The sequence below is a fragment of the Scyliorhinus torazame genome, chromosome 10, assembly GCF_047496885.1.
Source record: "Scyliorhinus torazame isolate Kashiwa2021f chromosome 10, sScyTor2.1, whole genome shotgun sequence".
Taxonomy (NCBI): Eukaryota; Metazoa; Chordata; class Chondrichthyes; order Carcharhiniformes; family Scyliorhinidae; genus Scyliorhinus; species Scyliorhinus torazame.
In genome coordinates this window covers 132,011,597-132,032,776 of record NC_092716.1, presented here as the reverse complement: position 1 = coordinate 132,032,776, position 21,180 = coordinate 132,011,597, and the positions used below count along the sequence as shown (strand labels likewise).

Genomic DNA, 21,180 nt, shown 5'->3' with positions numbered 1-21,180 from the left:
CAAAACAGACCCAGGCAACGACACAGGACAGGGCAATGACACAGCACAGGGCAACGACATGGAATAGGACAACAACAGAGGACGGGGCAATGACGCAGGAAGGGGCAACAACGCAGGTCAGGGCAATGACGCAGGACAACAATTCAGGATGGGCCAACAATACAGGACAGGAAAAACACAGGATGGAGCAAGAACACAGTGTAGGGCAACAATAGTGGGCAGCACGGTAGCACAGTTAATAGCACTGTTGCTTCACAGCTCCAGCTTCCCAGGTTCGACTCCCGGCTTGGGTCACTGTCTATGCGGAGTCTGCACGTATTCCCCGTGTCTGCATGGGTTGCCTCCGGGTGCTCCGGTTTCCTCCCACAAGTCCAGAATGTCCAAGGTAAGTTGGACATTCTGAATTCTCCCTCTGCGTACCCGAAGAGGCGCCGGAATGCGGCGACTAGGGGCTTCTTTTCACAGTAACTTAATTGCAGTGTTCATGTAAGCCTACTTGTGACAAAGCGGAACCGGGCAACAAAACGGAACCGGGCAACACAACGGAACCGGGCAACACAACGGAACCGGGCAACACAACGGAACCGGCCTACATAACGGAACCGGGCAACATAACGGAACCGGGCAACATAACGGAACCGGGCAACATAACGGAACCGGGCAACACAACGGAACCGGCCTACATAACGGAACCGGGCAACATAACGGAACCGGGCAACATAACGGAACCGGGCAACATTACGGAACCGGGCAACATAACGGAACCGGGCAACAAAACGGAACCGGGCAACATAACGGAACCGGGCAACATAACGGAACCGGTCCACATAACGGAACCGGTCCACATAACGGAACCGGTCCAACATAACGGAACCGGGCAACAAAACGGAACCGGGCAACAAAACGGAACCGGGCAACACAACGGAACCGGCCAACATAACGGAACCGGCCAACATAACGGAACCGGCCTACATAACGGAACCGGCCTACATAGCGGAACCGGCCTACATAACGGAACCGGGCAACAAAACGGAACCGGCCAACAAAGCGGAACCGGGCAACAAAACGGAACCGGCCAACATAACGGAACCGGGCAACACAACGGAACCGGCCGACACAACGGAACCGGCCGACATAACGGAACCGGGCGACATAACGGAACCGGGCAACACAACGGAACCAGCCAACAAAGCGGAACCGGCCGACACAACGGAACCGGGCAACACAACGGAACCGGGCAACAAAACGGAACCGGCCAACACAACGGAACCGGCCAACACAACGGAACCGGGCAACACAACGGAACCGGGCAACACAACGGAACCGGGCAACAAAACGGAACCGGCCTACATAACGGAACCGGCCAACACAACGGAACCGGCCAACACAACGGAACCGGCCAACACAACGGAACCGGCCTACACAACGGAACCGGCCAACACAACGGAACCGGCCAACACAACGGAACCGGCCAACACAACGGAACCGGCCAACACAACGGAACCGGCCAACACAACGGAACCGGGCAACACAACGGAACCGGCCAACACAACGGAACCGGCCAACACAACGGAACCGGCCAACACAACGGAACCGGCCAACACAACGGAACCGGCCAACACAACGGAACCGGCCAACACAACGGAACCGGCCAACACAACGGAACCGGGCGACGTAACGGAACCGGGCGACGTAACGGAACCGGGCAACATAACGGAACCGGGCAACATAACGGAACCGGCCTACACAACGGAACCGGCCTACACAACGGAACCGGGCAACACAACGGAACCGGGCAACGTAACGGAACCGGGCAACATAACGGAACCGGGCAACATAACGGAACCGGGCAACATAACGGAACCGGTCCACATAACGGAACCGGGCAACATAACGGAACCGGGCAACATAACGGAACCGGGCAACATAACGGAACCGGGCAACATAACGGAACCGGGCAACACAACGGAACCGGGCAACGTAACGGAACCGGGCAACATAACGGAACCGGTCCACATAACGGAACCGGTCCACATAACGGAACCGGTCCAACATAACGGAACCGGGCAACAAAACGGAACCGGGCAACACAACGGAACCGGCCAACACAACGGAACCGGCCAACACAACGGAACCGGCCAACACAACGGAACCGGCCTACATAACGGAACCGGCCTACATAGCGGAACCGGCCTACATAACGGAACCGGCCTACATAGCGGAACCGGCCTACATAACGGAACCGGGCAACACAACGGATCCGGCCAACACAACGGAACCGGCCTACATAGCGGAACAGGCCTACATAACGGAACCGGGCAACAAAACGGAACCGGGCAACAAAGCGGAACCGGGCAACAAAACGGAACCGGCCTACATAACGGACCCGGGCAACACAACGGAACCGGCCGACACAACGGAACCGGCCGACATAACGGAACCGGGCAACATAACGGAACCGGGCAACATAACGGAACCGGGCGACATAACGGAACCAGCCAACAAAGCGGAACGGGGCAACACAACGGAACCGGCCTACAGAACGGAACGGGGCAACACAACGGAACCGGTCGACACAACGGAACCGGTCGACACAACGGAACCGGGCAACACAACGGAACCGGGCAACAAAACGGAACCGGGCAACACAACGGAACCGGCCAACACAACGGAACCGGCCGACACAACGGAACCGGCCGACACAACGGAACCGGCCGACATAACGGAACCGGCCAACACAACGGAACCGGGCAACACAACGGAACCGGCCAACAAAGCGGAACCCGGCAACAAAGCGGAACCGGCCACATAACGGAACCCGGCGACATAACAGAACCGGGCGACATAACGGAACCGGCCAACATAACGGAACCGGCCTACAGAACGGAACCGGCCAACATAACGGAACCCGGCGACATAACGGAACCGGGCAACATAACGGAACCGGCCAACATAACGGAACCCGGCAACACAACGGAACCGGCCTACACAACGGAACCGGGCGACACAACGGAACCGGCCAACACAACGGAACCGGCCTACACAACGGAACCGGCCAACACAACGGAACCGGCCAACACAACGGAACCGGCCTACACAACGGAACCGGGCGACACAACGGAACCGGGCGACACAACGGAACCGGCCGACACAACGGAACCGGCCAACACAACGGAACCGGCCAACACAACGGAACCGGCCAACACAACGGAACCGGCCAACACAACGGAACCGGCCAACACAACGGAACCGGGCGACACAACGGAACCGGGCGACACAACGGAACCGGGCGACACAACGGAACCGGCCTACAGAACGGAACCGGGCGACACAACGGAACCGGTCGACACAACGGAACCGGGCGACACAACGGAACCGGGCGACACAACGGAATCGGGCAACACAACGGAACCGGGCAACAAAACGGAACCGGGCAACACAACGGAACCGGCCAACAAAGCGGAACCCGGCAACAAAGCGGAACCGGCCACATAACGGAACCCGGCGACATAACAGAACCGGGCGACATAACGGAACCGGCCAACATAACGGAACCGGCCTACAGAACGGAACCGGCCAACATAACGGAACCCGGCGACATAACGGAACCGGGCAACATAACGGAACCGGCCAACATAACGGAACCGGCCAACATAACGGAACCCGGCAACACAACGGAACCGGCCTACACAACGGAACCGGGCGACACAACGGAACCGGCCAACACAACGGAACCGGCCTACACAACGGAACCGGCCAACACAACGGAACCGGCCAACACAACGGAACCGGCCTACACAACGGAACCGGGCGACACAACGGAACCGGGCGACACAACGGAACCGGCCGACACAACGGAACCGGCCAACACAACGGAACCGGCCAACACAACGGAACCGGCCAACACAACGGAACCGGCCAACACAACGGAACCGGCCAACACAACGGAACCGGTCAACACAACGGAACCGGCCTACACAACGGAACCGGGCGACACAACGGAACCGGCCTACAGAACGGAACCGGGCGACACAACGGAACCGGTCGACACAACGGAACCGGGCGACACAACGGAACCGGGCGACACAACGGAATCGGGCAACACAACGGAACCGGGCAACAAAACGGAACCGGGCAACACAACGGAACCGGCCAACACAACGGAACCGGCCAACACAACGGAACCGGCCAACATAACGGAACCGGCCAACACAACGGAACCGGCCAACACAACGGAACCGGCCAACACAACGGAACCGGCCAACACAACGGAACCGGCCAACATAACGGAACCGGCCAACAAATCGGAACCCGGCAACAAAGCGGAACCGGCCACATAACGGAACCCGGCGACATAACGGAACCGGGCAACATAACGGAACCGGCCAACATAACGGAACCGGCCTACAGAACGGAACCGGCCAACATAACGGAACCCGGCGACATAACGGAACCGGGCAACATAACGGAACCGGCCAACATAACGGAACCGGCCAACATAACGGAACCCGGCGACATAACGGAACCCGGCGACATAACGGAACCGGGCAACATAACGGAACCGGCCAACATAACGGAACCGGCCAACATAACGGAACCCGGCGACATAACGGAACCGGTAACACAGGGCAGGACGGTAACACAGAGCGGGACGGTAACACAGAGCGGGACGGTAACACAGAGCGGGACGGTAACACACGGCAAGACGGTAACACAGGGCAGGACGGTAACACAGGGCAGGACGGTAACACAGGGCAGGACGGTAACACAGGGCAGGGTGGTAACACAGGGCAGGACGGTAACACAGGGCAGGACGGTAACACAGAGCAGGACGGTAACACAGGGCAGACGGTAACACAGGGCAGGACGGTAACACAGGGCAGGACGGTAACACAGGGCAGGTCGGTAACACAGGGCCGGACGGTAACACAGGGCAGTGTGGTAACACAGGGCAGGACGGTAACACAGGGCAGGACGGTAACACAGGGCCGGATGGTAACACAGGGCCGGACGGTAACACAGGGCAGTGTGGTAACACAGGGCCGGATGGTAACACAGGGCCGGACGATAACACAGGGCAGTGTGGTAACACAGGGCCGGATGGTAACACAGGGCAGGACGGTAACACAGAGCAGGACGGTAACACAGGGCAGGACGGTAACACAGAGCAGGACGGTAACACAGGGCCGGACAGTAACACAGGGCAGGGCGGTAACACAGAGCAGGACGGTAACACTGGGCAGGACGGTAACACAGGGCAGGACGGTAACACAGAGCAGGACGGTAACACAGGGCCGGACGGTAACACAGGGCAGGACGGTAACACGGAGCAGGACGGTAACACAGGGCAGGACGGTAACACAGAGCAGGACGGTAACACAGGGCAGGACGGTAACACAGGGCAGGACGGTAACACAGAGCAGGACGGTAACACAGGGCTGGATGGTAACACAGGGCAGGAAGGTAACACAGGGCAGGAAGGTAACACAGGGCAGGGCGGTAACACAGAGCAGGAAGGTAACACAGGGCAGGTCGGTAACACAGGGCCGGACGGTAACACAGGGCAGGAGGTTAACACAGGGCAGGAGGTTAACACAGGGCAGGATGGTAACACAGGGCCGGACGGTAACACAGGGCAGGACGGTAACACAGGGCAGGACGGTAACACAGGGCAGGACGTTAACACAGGGCAGGACGGTAACACAGGGCCGGATGGTAACACATGGAAGGACGTTAACACAGGGCAGGACGGTAACACAGGGCCGGATGGTAACACATGGCAGGACGTTAACACAGGGCAGGAAGGTAACACAGGGCAGGAAGGTAACAAAGGGCAGGATGGTAACACAGGGCAGGACGGTAACACAGAGCAGGAGGGTAACACAGGGCAGGACGGAAACACAGGGCAGGACGGAAACACAGGGCAGGACGGTAACACAGAGCAGGACGGTAACACAGGGCAGGGCAGTAACACAGAGCATGACGGTAACACAGGGTAGGACGGTAACACAGGGTAGGACGGTAACACAGGGCAGGACGGTAACACAGGGCAGGACGGTAACACAGGGCAGTACGCTAATGTAGCGCACAATGACTTCCGAGAGAGACGAGTAGAGATGAAGTCGATGAGGCTTTATTAAGCGTGACTTGTTCCCAGCAGTTCAGCAACAGAATGGAGCTGCGGGGAGAAGCACGGGTTCTTATACTCTGCCTTCAGGGCGGAGCCAGGGGTAAACAGCCAACCAGAACCCGGGATCTGTCAGCCAATAGCATCACGGCTTCACAGTCCCACATGACACCTAATACATACCACCACATTCATCCCTTGTTAAAAATGAACCCGGCGGGGTGGTGGTTCGCATGGTGGTAGGGGTTTACAAGGCTGATCCTGGGAGGAAAATTTTGGACATGTCATTACAATTTTAGCCCTACACTGGGCTATGTACAAGGTTTGTGAACTATTTACAATATTCGTAAGAGAAAAGAACATTTTCGTTACAGTCCCAACAACATTCTTGATGTCACACCGATGCCACGAGTCGAGCGGGCGGTCTGGTCTTCCTCGTCGATCGCCTCAGCCCCGGTGGTGGTGCACGTGCTTGTTCCCGCGTTGTCATCTCCGGGAGCGTTTCGTTGTTTGTTTCTGTTTCACTCCTGGTCGGACACGGGAGGAGGACCGATCCTCCCGGGAAGGGGGCGGTCGCGGGGTGCGCTGGTGTCGGGGGGGTGTGTGTGTTGCCGGCGAGCGCCAGGTCTCGCAGGGAGACCGTGTCCTGTCGGCCGTCGGGGTACGCCACGTAGACGTACTGCGGGTTCGCGTGGAGGAGGTGAACCTTCTCGACCAACGGGTCCGACTTGTGCGCCCGCACATGTTTTCGGAGCAAGGTGGGTCCTGGGGCCGCCAGCCAGGTCGGCAGCGACGTTCCAGAGGAGGACATCCTGGGGAAGACAAGGAGGCGCTCATGAGGCATTTGGTTAGTGGTGGTACACAGCAGGCGGTAACACAAGGCAGGCGGTAACACAGGGCAGGACGGTAACACAGGGCAGGGTGGAGTGGAGAGCGTCCGGGAGGACCTCCTGCCACCGGGAAACTGGGAGATCCCTGGACCGTAGGGCCAGTAGGACGGTTTTCCAGACCGTGCCGTTCTCCCTCTCTACTTGCCCGTTGCCCCGGAGGTTGTAGCTGGTCGTCCTGCTCGAGGATATACCCTTGCTGAGCAGGAACTGGCGCAGCTCGTCACTCATGAAGGAGGACCCCCTGTCGCTATGGATATGTGCGGGGCAACCGAACAGTGTGAATATGGTGCTAAGGGCTTCGATGACTGTGGCCGCTGTCATGTCAGGGCAGGGGATGGCGAAGAGGAAACGGGAGTACTCGTCCACCACGTTCAGGAAGTATGTGTTGCCGTCGGTGGAGGGGAGGGGTCCTTTGAAATCCAAACTGAGGCGTTCAAAGGGGCGGGAACCCTTGATCAGGTGCGCTCTATCCGGCCTGAAAAAGTGCGGTTTGCACGCTGCGCAGATGTGGCAGTTCCTGGTGACTGTACGGACCTCCTCCAGAGTAGGGGAGGTTGCGGGACTTTATAAAATGGTAGAACCGAGTTACCCCCGGGTGGCAGAGGTCCTCGTGGAGGGCTTGGAGACGGTCTATTTGTGCGTTGGCACATGTGCCGCGGGATAAGGCATCGGACGGCTCGTTCAGCTTTCCGGGACGGTACAAGATCTCGTAGTTGAAGGTGGAGAGCTCGATCCTCCACCTTAAGATCTTATCATTTTAAATTTTGCCCCGCTGTGCATTATCGAACATGAAGGCTACCGACCGTTGGTCAGTGAGGAGAGTGAATCTCCTGCCGGCCAGGTAATGCCTCCAGTGTCGCACGGCTTCCACTATGGCTTGGGCTTCCTTTTCCACTGAGGAGTGGCGGATTTCTGAGGCGTGGAGGGTTCGGAAGAAAAAGGCCACTGGTCTGCCCGCTTGGTTAAGGGTGGCCGCCAGAGCTACGTCGGAGGCGTCGCTCTCGACCTGGAAGGGGAGGGACTCGTCGATAGCGCGCATCGTGGCCTTTGCGATATCCGCTTTGATGCGGCTGAAGGCCTGGCGAGCCTCTGTCGACACGGGGAAGGTAGTGGTCTGTATTAGCGGGCGGGCCTTGTCTGCATACTGGGGGACCCACTGGGCGTAATATGAAAAGAACCCCAGGCAACGTTTCAGGGCTTTGGAGCAGTGGGGGAGGGGAAATTCCATAAGGGGGCGCATGCGTTCGGGGTCGGGGCCTATTATCCCAATGCGCACTACGTATCCCAGGATGGCCAGCCGGTTTGTGCTAAAAACGCACTTTTTCTCGTTGTATGTGAGGTTCAAGGCGTTTGCGGTCTGGAGAAATTTTTGGAGGTTGGCGTCGTGGTCCTGCTGATCGTGGCCGCAGATGGTTACGTTGTCGAGATACGGGAACGTGGCCTGCAACCTGTGTTGGTCAACCATTCGGTCCATCTCCCGTTGGAAGACCGAGACCCCGTTCGTGACACCAAATGGGACCCTTAGGAAGTGGTATAGACGCACGTCTGCCTCGAAGGCTGTGTACTTGCGGTCACCTGGGCGGATGGGAAGCTGGTGGTAGATGGACTTGAGGTCCACGGTGGAGAAAACCTTATATTGGGCAATCCGATTTACCATGTCGGATATGCGGGGGAGAGGGTACGCATCTAGCTGTGTGTACCTGTTGATGGTCTGACTATAGTCTATGACCATCCTTTGCTTCTCCCCGGTCTTTACTACTACCACCTGTGCTCTCCAGGGACTATTGCTGGCCTGGATTATGCCTTCCTTCAGCAACCGCTGGACTTCAGACCGAATAAATATCCGGTCCTGGGCGCTGTACCGTCTGCTCCTAGTGGCGACGGGTTTGCAATCCGGGGTGAGGTTTGCAAACAAGGACGGCGGTTCAACTTTGAGAGTTGCGAGGCCGCAGATAGTGAGTGGGGGCATTGGGCCGCCGAATTGAAACGTTAGGGTCTGCAAGTTGCACTGGAAATCTAATCCCAGTAATGTGGGCGCGCAGAGTTGGGGAAGGACGTAGAGCCTGTAGTTTTTAAACTCACTCCCTTGCACCGTTAGGGTCACGATGCAGAAGCCTTTGATCTCTACGGAGTGGGATCCTGCAGCTAGGGAAATCTTTTGCGTACTTGGATGGTTCACGGGGCGAACGTAGATGCTCTTCAGTGCTGCGAGCGCCGTCGGGAAATCCTCTGCGTCTTCTATGAGAGGCTAAATTTCCGGGCTTACCCTTGAGTGCAGGACCTGCAGTTTCTGGTCTTCTGTGATCCTGCCGGGGGCCGTTCGGAGGTAGCCTTCAAAGCATGCTTGCCAGTGTTTGAATACTGCTGCCGAGTTCACTGCGTGGAGGCTGATCCGCAGGCATTCCGGGGCGATCCGGAGCACCATAGTCCTTTAAGCTCGCTTAATAAATTGTAGCGCACAATGACTTCCGAGAGAGACGAGTAGAGATGAAGTCGATGAGGCTTTATTAAGCGTGACTTGTTCCCAGCAGTTCAGCAACAGAATGGAGCTGTGGGGAGAAGCACGGGTTCTTGTACTCCGCCTTCAGGGCTAGCCAGGGGTCAACAGCCAACCAGGACCCGGGATCTGTCAGCCAATAGCATCACGGCTTCACAGTTCCACATGACCCCTAATACATACCACCACAGCTAACACAGAGCAGGAGAGTAACACAGAGCAGGACGGTAACACAGGGCTGGACGGTAACACAGGGCAGGGCGGTAACACAGGGCAGGTCGGTAACACAGAGCAGGACGGTAACACAGGGCAGGACGGTAACACAGGGCAGGACTGTAACACAGGGCAGGACGGTAACACAGAGCAGGACGGTAACACAGGGCAGGACGGTAACACAGGGCAGGTCGGTAACACAGGGCAGGACGGTAACACAGGGCAGGACGTTAACACTGGGCTGGATGGTAACACAGGGCAGAAGGGTAACACAGGGCAGGTCGGTAACACACGGCAGAAGGGTAATACAGGGCAGGTCGGTAACACAGGGCCGGACGGTAACACAGGGCAGGGTGGTAACACAGGGCAGGACGGTAACACAGGGCAGGAAGGTAACACAGAGCACGACGTTAACACAGGGCCGGACGGTAACACAGGGCAGGACGGTAACACAGGGCAGGAGGGTAACACAGGGCAGGACGTTAACACAGGGCTGGATGGTAACACAGGGCAGGACGTTAACACAGGGCAGGAAGGTAACACAGGGCAGGAAGGTAACACAGGGCAGGACGGAAGCACAGGGCAGGACGGTAACACAGGGCAGGACGGTAACACAGGGCAGGACGGAAACACAGGGCTGGACAGTAATACAGGGCCAGACGGTAATACAGGGCCGAACGGTAACACAGGGCCGGACTGTAATGCAGGGCCGGACGGCAACACAGGGCCGGACAGTAACACAGGGCGGGACGGAAACACAGGGCAGGACGGTAATACAGGGCAGGACGGTAACACAGGGCAGGATGGTAACACGGAGCAGGACGGTAACACGGAGCAGGACGGTAACACGGAGCAGGACGGTAACGCGGAGCAGGATGGTAACACGGAGCAGAATGGTAACACGGAGCAGGACGGTAACACGGAGCAGGACGGTAACACGGAGCAGGACGGTAACACAGAGCAGGACGGTAACACAGGGCTGGATGGTAACACAGGGCAGGACGGTAACACAGGGCAGGACGGTAACACAGGGCCAGACGGTAATACAGGGCCGAACGGTAACACAGGGCAGGAAGGTAACACAGAGCAGGACGTTAACACAGGGCTGGATGGTAACACAGGGCTGGATGGTAACACAGGGCAGGACGGTAACACAGGGCAGGAGGTTAACACAGGGCAGGATGGTAACACAGGGCAGGACGGTAACACAGGGCAGGAAGGTAACACAGGGCAGGACGGAAGCACAGGGCAGGACGGTAACACAGGGCAGTACGGTAACACAGGGCAGGACGGTAACACAGGGCAGGACGGTAACACAGGGCAGGACGGTAACACAGTGCAGGACGGTAACACAGGGCTGGACAGTAATACAGGGCCAGACGGTAATACAGGGCCGAACGGTAACACAGGGCCGGACTGTAATGCAGGGCCGGACGGCAACACAGGGCTGGACAGTAACACAGGGCGGGACGGAAACACAGGGCAGGACGGTAACACAGGGCTGGACAGTAATACAGGGCCAGACGGTAATACAGGGCCGAACGGTAACACAGGGCCGGACAGTAACACAGGGCAGGACGGAAACACAGGGCAGGACGGTAACACAGGGCAGGACGGTAACACAGGGCAGGACGGTAACACAGGGCAGGACGGTAAAACAGGGCAGGAAGGTAACACAGGGCAGGATGGTAACACGGAGCAGGACGGTAACACGGAGCAGGACGGTAACACAGGGCAGGACGGTAACACAGGGCAGGACGGTAACACGGAGCAGGACGGTAACACGGAGCAGGACGGTAACACGGAGCAGGACGGTAACACGGAGCAGGACGGTAACACGGAGCAGGACGGTAACACGGAGCAGAATGGTAACACAGGATAGGATGGTAACACAAGGCAAGGTGGTAACATTGTTATTTCCATATGCTCTGAACACAGGACATAAAGTACGCAAGGATCCATGTTAGCCTCTGTCTCTATCTCACTCCCTTTCTCTGTTGCTCTTGGTCTCTCTCACTTTGTCATTCGGAGAATGGCCGTGAATCGCGCGCGCGATATACGCGGTGCGAGTAGGGGGCCATTAACAGAGGCCCCCACGGCGATTCTGCGAGGACAACTGGCCAAGTTCCTGACAGCATGGTTCTAACCACGATTTTCCTGTCGGGAACGGTTATCGGCGGCTGAGGACTCAGTCCATGGCCGCCCTGGTCAGGGGCGGTGGGAGATCTTTCACTGGGGGGGTGCCTCTTAGATGGCCAGGCAAGCGATCGGGCGGTACCGATCCGCGGGCGCGCGCAATCTTGAGGGGACCTACATATCTGGTGCTGCTCCGCGGTGTGAATCCGCCGTGTCGCACGGGGCCGCCGCCACCGGCTGCCATTTTGCGCATGCGCGGATTCCTGACCGGAAGTGCAGGGACCCGTTTCCGCAGCCAGAGCTGTGAGGAGCACTCCAGGGCTCTGCCAGCTCCCTGCACATTGGAGAATCACTCTGGACATTCCTTCAGCGTTTTGACGCTGGCTTGGGGACATAGCCCCATTATTGGAGAATCCCGCCCTCTGTGTCTCTCCATCATTCTTACACCTTCTCTCCGCTCCTCTTGTGCATTTATCTCCTTTCAATCACCCTCTTGCTCTGTGCCTCTTCGTCTCCCCTACATGTCCCTTTAACTCTCTTTATCTGTCTCTCCCTATTTTTGTTGTTCCATCTCTCTCTCTCCCCCTCTCTCACTCTCCCCCCTCTCTCTCTCCTGCTCTCTCTCTCTCTCTCTCTCCCCCTCTCTCTCTCTCCCCTCGCTCTCTCTCCCTCTCTCCCCCCCTCTCTGTCCCTCCCCCTCTCTCTCTCTCTCTACACCCACTCTCTCCCCCTCTCTGTCCCTCCCCCTCTCCCCTTTCTACCCCCTCTGTCTCCCCCTCTCTCTCTCCCCCTCTCTCTCTCCCCCTCTCTCTCTCCCCCCCTCTCTCTCTCCCCCCTCTCTCTTCCCCCTTGTGGTAGTCGGTATTAGAGGTATTACGGTATCCTGTAATTCTGTAAGACCATTGGTGTAGGAGGTACTGTTTTCATTGGTTAACCCTACCTGCTGGTTCCGCCTTCTGTACCTGCGCTGCTGGGGGAAACATCTAGTGTAATAAAGCCTTCAATTGTCTCCAATCCCGCTTCTGGGGTTATTGATCGAGCATCAATTTATTACACTAGATTTTAAAGAATGGAGCTCCGAATCAAGCCGGAGTGTCTGCAACTCAACCCCCACGCGGCAAACTCAGCGGCAACCTTCAAGCACTGGCTAGCGTGTTTCAATGGATATCTCAGGACGGCCACAATTTCACCCACGGAGGACCAGAAAATGCAAGTTCTGCACTCGAGGGTGAGCCCAGAGATCTACACTCTCGTTGAGGACGCGGACAATTTCGAGGTCGCAATGAATCTGCTGAAAGGCCCTCTAAACCAGGTCTACGCCCGCCATCTACTAGCAACGAGGTGAAAAATCCCTGGGGAATGGCTGGAGGAGTTCTACTGTGCGCTCCTGGTGTTGGGGAGGAACTGTAACTGCCCGCCATTTTCGGCGAGCGACCACACAGAACATTTGATCCGGGACGCATTTGTTGCAGGTATGTTGTCCTCCCAAATCTGCCAGCGATTGCTGGAGAAAGAGACACTAGGCCTCAAGGAGGCACGGGCCCATGCTAGCTCCTTGGATGTGGCCTCCCGAAACGCCCACACTTACGTCCCTGACCGCGCGGCGGCCCCTTGGGCAGTGTGGAACCCCCCGCGACCGAATCCGATGCATCCCCCATCCCCCCACAAGCTTGTGCTGCGACACTGCCAGGCAACCCGCTGCTATTTTTGCGGGCAGGCCAAGCACCCCCGACAGCGCTGTCCGGCCCGCTCATCCCTCTGCAAAGGATGAGGCCAAAAGGCCCAGTTCATGGCGGTAAGCCAGGCCCGGGCGGTCGCTGCGGTCTCCGGAGGTGAATCGGGACCGCCACCACAACCCTCTCCACAGGCCACGTGCGGCCAGCAGGCGCCGCCATCTTCTTCCTTCAGGGCCACGTGTGGCCTCCGGACGCCGCCATCTTGTCTCACGGACACCACGTGTGATGGATGTGTGCCGCCATCTTGTGCACCCCCAGCCATGTCCGACCAGTGGGCGCCGCCACCTTGGCTGGACTCTCAGGACCCCAACTCAGATGACCACACACCGCCCGAGGAGAATATCCAACTTCTGCCACGCTCAGGACCCCAACTCAGATGACCACACACCGCCCGAGGAGAATATCCAACTTCTGCCACGACTAGCCTCGGTGACCTTGGACCAGTCTCGGCCCCGAACACTCTCGACAGCAACGACGACCGTGCTCGTCAATGGGCATGAAACATCCTGTCTGATCGACTCTGGGAGCACGGAGGGCTTCATACACCCCAACACGGTAAGGCGCTGTTCTCTCCCCGTTCACCCCATTAACCAAAAAATCTCCCTGGCCTCCGGGTCTCATTCAGTAGAGATCAAGGGGTTCTGCATAGCGAACATCACAGTCCAGGAAAGGGAGTTTAAAAATTACCGGCTCTACGTCCTTCCCCACCTCTGTGCTGCCACACCCCTAGGGTTAGATTTTGAATGCAACCTCCAAAGCTTAACCTTTAAATTCGGCGGCCCTGTACTCCCCCTCACTGTCTGCAGCCTCGCGTCCTTCATGTTCGATAATGCACAGCGGGGCAAGATAAAGAACGACAAGATCTTATGTTGGAGGATCGAACCCTCCACCTACAAATATGAGACCTTATATCGTCCCGGGAAGCTAAACGAGCCCCCTGATGCCCTATCCCATGGCACATGTGCCAACGCACAAGTGGACCGCCTCCGAGCCCTCCAAGAGGACCTCTGCCACCCGGGGTTCACTCGATTCTTCCATTTCATTAAAACCCGCAACCTGCCCTACTCCCTTGAGGAGGTCAGGACAGCCACCAGGAACTGCCAAATCTGCACGGAGTGCAAGCCGCACTTCGACAGGCCAGACAAAGCGCACCTGATAAAGGCTTCCCGTCCCTCTGAATGCCTCAGTATGGACTTCAAAGGGCCCCTCCCCTCCACCGACCGCAACACGTACTTCCTGAACGTGATTGACGAGTACTCCCGGTTCCCATTCGCCATTCCCTGCCCCGACATGACCGCAGCCACTGTCATAAAAGCCCTCCACAGTATCTATACCCTGTTTGGTTTCCCCGCCTACATACACAGCAATAGGGGGTCCTCCTTTATGAGTGACGAACTGCGTCAATTCCTGCTCAGCAAGGGCATTGCCTCGGGCAGGACGACCAGTTACAACCCCCGGGGAACCGGACAGGTAGAGGGGGAGAACGGAACGGTCTGGAAGACCGTCCTACCGGCCCTATGGTCCAGGAATCTCCCAGTCTCCCGCTGGCAGGAAGTCCTCCGGATGCCCTCCACTCCATCCAGTCACTGCTGTGTACCACGACTGACCAAAGACCTCACGAACGTCTCTTGTCTTCCCGAGGAAGTCCTCCTCTGGGACCTCGCTCCCGACCTGGCTGGCAGCTCCCGGACCCATCCTGCTCCGCAAACACGTGCGGGCGCATAAGTCGGACCCATTGGTCGAGAGGGTCCATCTCCTCCACGCTAACCCCCAGTACACCTACTGTGGCGTACCCCGACGGCCGACAGGATACGGTCTCCCTATGGGACCTGGCGCCCGCTGGATCCCCACACACACCCCCGCCACCAATCCCACCCTCCCTCCCACTGGCGCACCCCACAGCCGCCCCCTTCCCAGGTGGACCGGTTCTCCCACCGGTCCCGTCTAGGGGTGATGAAGCAGCTGCCGAAGAAGCCGAAACCACGCTCCCAGAGCCACAGATGCCTGAGCCGGTGCCTGCATCACAAGCGAAGCTACGACGATCGCAGAGGACGACCAGGGCCCCCAATCGACTAATTGCTTCGTTCTGAGCTGTAAATAAATTTTGTAAATAGTTGCAATGTAACGAGGCAAAACCACTGTACTGATGTATACCGGATACCTCCATAACCTTAACCTCTACCACTGTGTAATGCGAGGCCACCACCCCCGCCCGACTCTTTTTTTAACTGGGGGTGAATGCGGTAGTCGGTATTAGAGGTATTACGGTACCCTGTAATGCTGTATGTCCATTGGTGTAGGAGGTACTGTTTTCATTGGTTAGGCCTGCCTGCTGGTTCCGCCCAGTAAGGCGGAGTATAAGAGCCCGTGTCTCCCCAGCAGCTGCCTTCTGTACCTGCGCTGCTGGGGGAAACATCTAGTGTAATAAAGCCTTCAATTGTCTCCAATCTCGCTTCTGGGGTTATTGATTGAGCATCACCCCTCTCTCTCTCCCTCTCCCTCCCCCTCTCTCTCTCCCTTTCTCTCTCTCGCTCTCTTCCCCTCTCTCTCTCTCCCCCTCTCTCTCTCCCCCTCTCTCTCTCTCCCCCTCTCTCTCTCTCTCCCCCCCTCTCTCTCTCTCCCCCTCTCTCTCCCCCCCTCTCTCTCTCTCCCCCTCTCACTCTCTCTCTCCCCCTCTGCTTCTCTCTCACCCTCTGTCTCTCTCCCCCCCCTCTCTCCCCCTCTCTCTCTCCTCCTCTCTGCCTTTCCCCCTCTCTCTTTCTCCCCTCTCTCTCTCTTCCTCTCTCTCTCTTCCTCTCTCTCTCTTCCTCTCTCTCTCACCCTCTCTGTCTTCCCCGTCTCTCTCCCCCTCTCTCTCTCTCTCCCCCTCTCTCCCTCTCTCTCTCCCCCTCCCCCTCTCTCTCTCTCTCTCCCTCTCTCCCCCTCTCTCTCCCTCTCTTTCTCCTCCCTCTCATTATTTAATCACTTTTCCTCTCATTCCTTTGCTCCCCCTGACAGATCATTACTGGGATTATACCGGCAACCACATCCATGGAGACTTTGAGGCATTTGGCGATCATCACTTCACCGAGTTACAGAGTGTTCAGCCCCCACAGCTGCAACAGCTGTACCGTCACATGGAGCTCGAACAACTGCATGGTTTGGACTCATTACCAGTGTCCAGCATCCCCATTGGCACTGCCCTTCATTACAACAAAGCACAGTCTTCATCAACCACCAGCTTCACGACTCCTCAGGTAGGTCGCACACAAAATTAAGTTCAGCGTTTTAATGCCTTGTCCTTTTTGATGCTGTCGACACTCCTTTTCCCATTCCCACTTTCTCTCAAAACAGATTTCCTTACTTGTCACGTGACTTTATCTCCTGACCTTACACAGTTATTCCCTTTCTTTCCTTGTTCCCCATAATTCCACCTGAGATACCCTCAATTTCACTCAGGAGAGGAGATTGATAATACAAAGGCTTTAATTACCAGAGAACCAGACAGCTGCCGAGAAGTGTGCTCACTGCACGCTGCCTACTGAACGTAACCTTATATACAGCTTCCTGGGGGCGGAGCTTGAGGCGGAGTCCCCTAGGGTTCCAAACCCGGTCTTAAAGGGGCCGTGGAATGCCCTACCTGCAATAGTAGTGAACTCGCCAACATTGAGGGCATTTAAAAGTTTATTGGATGAGCATATGGATGATAATGGCATAGTGTCGGTTAGATGGCTTTTGTTTTTTGACTTCCCATGTCGGTGCAACATCGTGGGCCGAAGGGCCTGTACTGCGCTGTATCGTTCTATGTTCTATGTTCTATGTCTGCCCGCCTGGTTGAGGGTTGCAGCCAGGGCGATGTCTGATGCGTCGCTTTCTACATGGAAGGGAATGGTTTCGTCCACCGCGTGCATGGCGGCCTTGATGATATTGGCCTTGATACGACTGAAGGCCGACTGAGCCTCAGCCGTCAGGGGAAAAACCGTGGTCTTAATGAGTGGACGGACTTTGTCCACATATCTGGGGACCCACTGGGCATAATAGGAAAAGAGCCCCAGGCACCGTTTGAGTGCCTTGAGGCTACGGGGGAGGGGAAGTTCCTTAAGGGGGCGCATGCGGTCGGGGTCTGGCCTTAGGACCCCATTTTCCACGACGTAGCCGAGGATGGCTAGCCGGGTTGTGTGGAACACGCATTTCTTCTTATTGTACGACAGATTGAGGGCCCGGGCGGTCTGGAGGAACTTCCTCAGGTTTTCGTCCTGGTCCTGCTGGTCATGGCCGCAGATGGTGACGTTGTCCAAGTACGGGTATGTAGCCCGTAAGCCGTACTGGTCCACCATTTGGTCCATCGCCCTTTGGAAAACTGAGACTCCGTTTGTGACACCGAAAGGGACCCTGAGGAAGTGGAAGAGCCGACCGGCTGCTTCGAAGGCCGTATAGGGGCGGTCCTCTGGGCGGATAGGGAGTTGATGATAGGCCGATTTTAGATCGACCGTGGAGAATACTCGGTACTGGGCGATTTGGTTCACCATTTCTGCTATGCGGGGGAGTGGGTATGCATCGAGTTGCGTAAAGCGGTTTATGATCTGGCTATAGTCCACCACCAGACGTTGTTTTTCTCCGGAGCGGATTACCAGTACTTGTGCCCTCCAAGGGCTGTTGCTAGCCTCTATGACCCCTTTTAGTAGCCGCTGAACCTGTGACTTGATGAAAGTCATGTCTTGGGCACTGTACCACCGACTCCTGGTGGTGATGGGCTTACAGTCGGGAGTGAGGTTCGCGAAGAGAGGAGGTGGTGCAACTTTGAGTGTCGCCAGGCTACATACCGTGAGGGGGGGCAGGGGTCCGCCGAACTTCAGGGTCAGGCTCCGGTGGCTGCACTGAAAGTCCAGACCGAGCAGCAGGGGGGCGCAGAGGTGAGGGAGGACATAAAGTTTAAAACGGGCGTATTTGGCACCTTGGATAGTGAGGTTCGCGATTCAATACCCCGTGATTTGGACCGAATGAGACCCAGATGCGAGGGGAGGCGGGATAGGTGGCAGGGAGCAGCGTCTTACCATGTCTGGATGGATAAAACTCTCCGTGGTCCCGGAGTCAAAAAGACAGGGGGTGTCGCGGCCGTTGATTTGAACCTGCATCATTGAGTTTCGCAGGTGCTTCGGCCGAGATTGATCGAGCGTGATCGCTCCTGGTTGTGGGCAGTCAGAGTCCTCGGTTGAATCCGACTCGCAAAATGGCTGCCGGCGTCAGTCGCATGTTTTGAGTTTTGAAGATGTCCGCCCCCATGACTCGTACGAGGCCGATGACGCGTCAGAAGTAGGCGTGTCTGGCCGCTGCACGGCAGCGTTGCGGGGCCTGTGGTCCCGGGAGTTCAATTTCTGGGCCCGATGAGACTTTTGTTTCTGGCCTTTGGGCCCAGCCAGGCAGACCTTCGCGAAGTGCCCCATCTTTCCATTTTCCTACAGATAGCAGAGCGGGCCGGGCAACACTGGAGTGACTGCTGGCCTTGCCCACAGAAATAGCATGGGAGGCCCCCGGTGTGAGCGGGTCGCCGCGCGGCGCAGGCCTGAAGCGTGGCCGAGTCTGGAGGGGATCGAGAGGGGTTCGCACGGTCCGCGGAGCACGTGCGGCGATTATGGTGGGACGCTTCCTGGGAAGAGGCGAGCGTTACCGTGCCTTGGAGGTCCTTCGCTCCGTCTTCTAGGAGCCGCTGCCGGATGTACGTGGATCGGATACCGGACACGAAAGCATCACGAATATGTAAGTTCATGTGGACTTCTGCCGTCACCTCTTTATGGTCGCAGTTCCTGGCGAGCGCGGTGAGTCTCTCCAAGTATTCATCTAACGTTTCCCCGGCGCGCTGGCGGCAGGTCGAGAGCAAATGTCTGGCGTGTACAAAGAACAAAGAACAAAGAAATGTACAGCACAGGAACAGGCCCTTCGGCCCTCCAAGCCCGTGCCGACCATACTGCCCGACTAAACTACAATCTTCTACACTTCCTGGGTCCGTATCCTTCTATTCCCATCCTATTCATATATTTGTCAAGATGCCCCTTAAATGTCCCTATCGTCCCTGCCTCCACTACCTCCTCCGGTAGTGAGTTCCAGGCACCCACTACCCTCTGCGTAAAAAACTTGCCTCGTACATCTACTCTAAACTTTGCCCCTCTCACCTTAAACCTATGCCCCCTAGTAATTGACCCCTCTACCCTGGGGAAAAGCCTCTGACTATCCACTCTGTCTATGCCCCTCATAATTTTGTATACCTCTATCAGGTCGCCCCTCAACCTCCTTCGTTCCAGTGAGAACAAACCGAGTTTATTCAATCGCTCCTCATAGCTTATGCCCTCCATACCAGGCAACATTCTGGTAAATCTCTTCTGCACCCTCTCTAAAGCCTCCACATCCTTCTGGTAGTGTGGCGACCAGAATTGAACACTATACTCCAAGTGTGGCCTAACTAAGGTTCTATACAGCTGCAACATGACTTGCCAATTCTTATACTCAATGCCCCGGCCAATGAAGGCAAGCATGCCGTATGCCTTCTTGACTACCTTCTCCACCTGTGTAGCCCCTTTCAGTGATCTGTGGACCTGTACTCCTAGATCTCTTTGACTTTCAATACTCCTGAGGGTTCTACCATTCACTGTATATTCCCTACCTGCATTAGCCCTTCCAAAATGCATTACCTCACATTTGTCCAGGTTAAACTCCATCTGCCATCTCTCCGCCCAAGTCTCCAGACAATCTAAATCCTGCTGTATCCTCAGACAGTCCTCATCGCTATCCGCAATTCCACCAACCTTTGTGTCGTCTGCAAACTTACTAATCAGACCAGTTACATTTTCCTCCAAATCATTTATATATACTACAAAGAGCAAAGGTCCCAGCACTGATCCCTGTGGAACACCACTGGTCACAGCCCTCCAATTAGAAAAGCATCCCTCCATTGCTACCCTCTGCCTTCTATGGCCTAGCCAGTTCTGTATCCACCTTGCCAGTTCACCCCTGATCCCGTGTGACTTCACCTTTTGTACTAGTCTACCATGAGGGACCTTGTCAAAGGCCTTACTGAAGTCCATATAGACAACATCTACTGCCCTACCTGCATCAATCATCTTAGTGACCTCCTCGAAAAACTCGATCAAGTTAGTGAGACACGACCTCCCCTTCACAAAACCGTGCTGCCTCTCACTAATACGTCCATTTGCTTCCAAATGGGAGTAGATCCTGTCTCGAAGAATTCTCTCCAGTAATTTCCCTACCACTGAAGTAAGGCTCACCGGCCTGTAGTTCCCGGGATTATCCCTGCCACCCTTCTTAAACAGAGGAACAACATTGGCTATTCTCCAGTCCTCCGGGACATCCCCTGAAGACAGCGAGGATCCAAAGATTTCTGTCAAGGCCTCAGCAATTTCCTCTCCAGCCTCCTTCAGTATTCTGGGGTAGATCCCATCCGGCCCTGGGGACTTATCTACCTTAATATTTTTTAAGACACCCAACACCTCGTCTTTTTGGATCACAATGTGACCCAGGCTATCTACACCCCCTTCTCCAGACTCAACATCTACCAATTCCTTCTCTTTGGTGAATACTGATGCAAAG

At 56.6% G+C, this 21,180-nt stretch overlaps 1 protein-coding gene across 2 annotated transcripts in view; it reads left to right on the top strand.

Annotated features, from left to right (window-relative positions):
* Window positions 1–21,180, top strand: part of LOC140430934 (transcription factor PU.1-like) — a 308,989-nt gene that overhangs the window by 187,940 nt on the left and 99,869 nt on the right. For both annotated transcript variants that reach the window (XM_072518763.1, XM_072518762.1), the window contains one exon: window positions 16,597–16,835. In XM_072518763.1, the coding sequence (XP_072374864.1) occupies window positions 16,597–16,835 (239 nt within the window). The remainder of the gene's footprint in view (window positions 1–16,596; window positions 16,836–21,180) is intronic.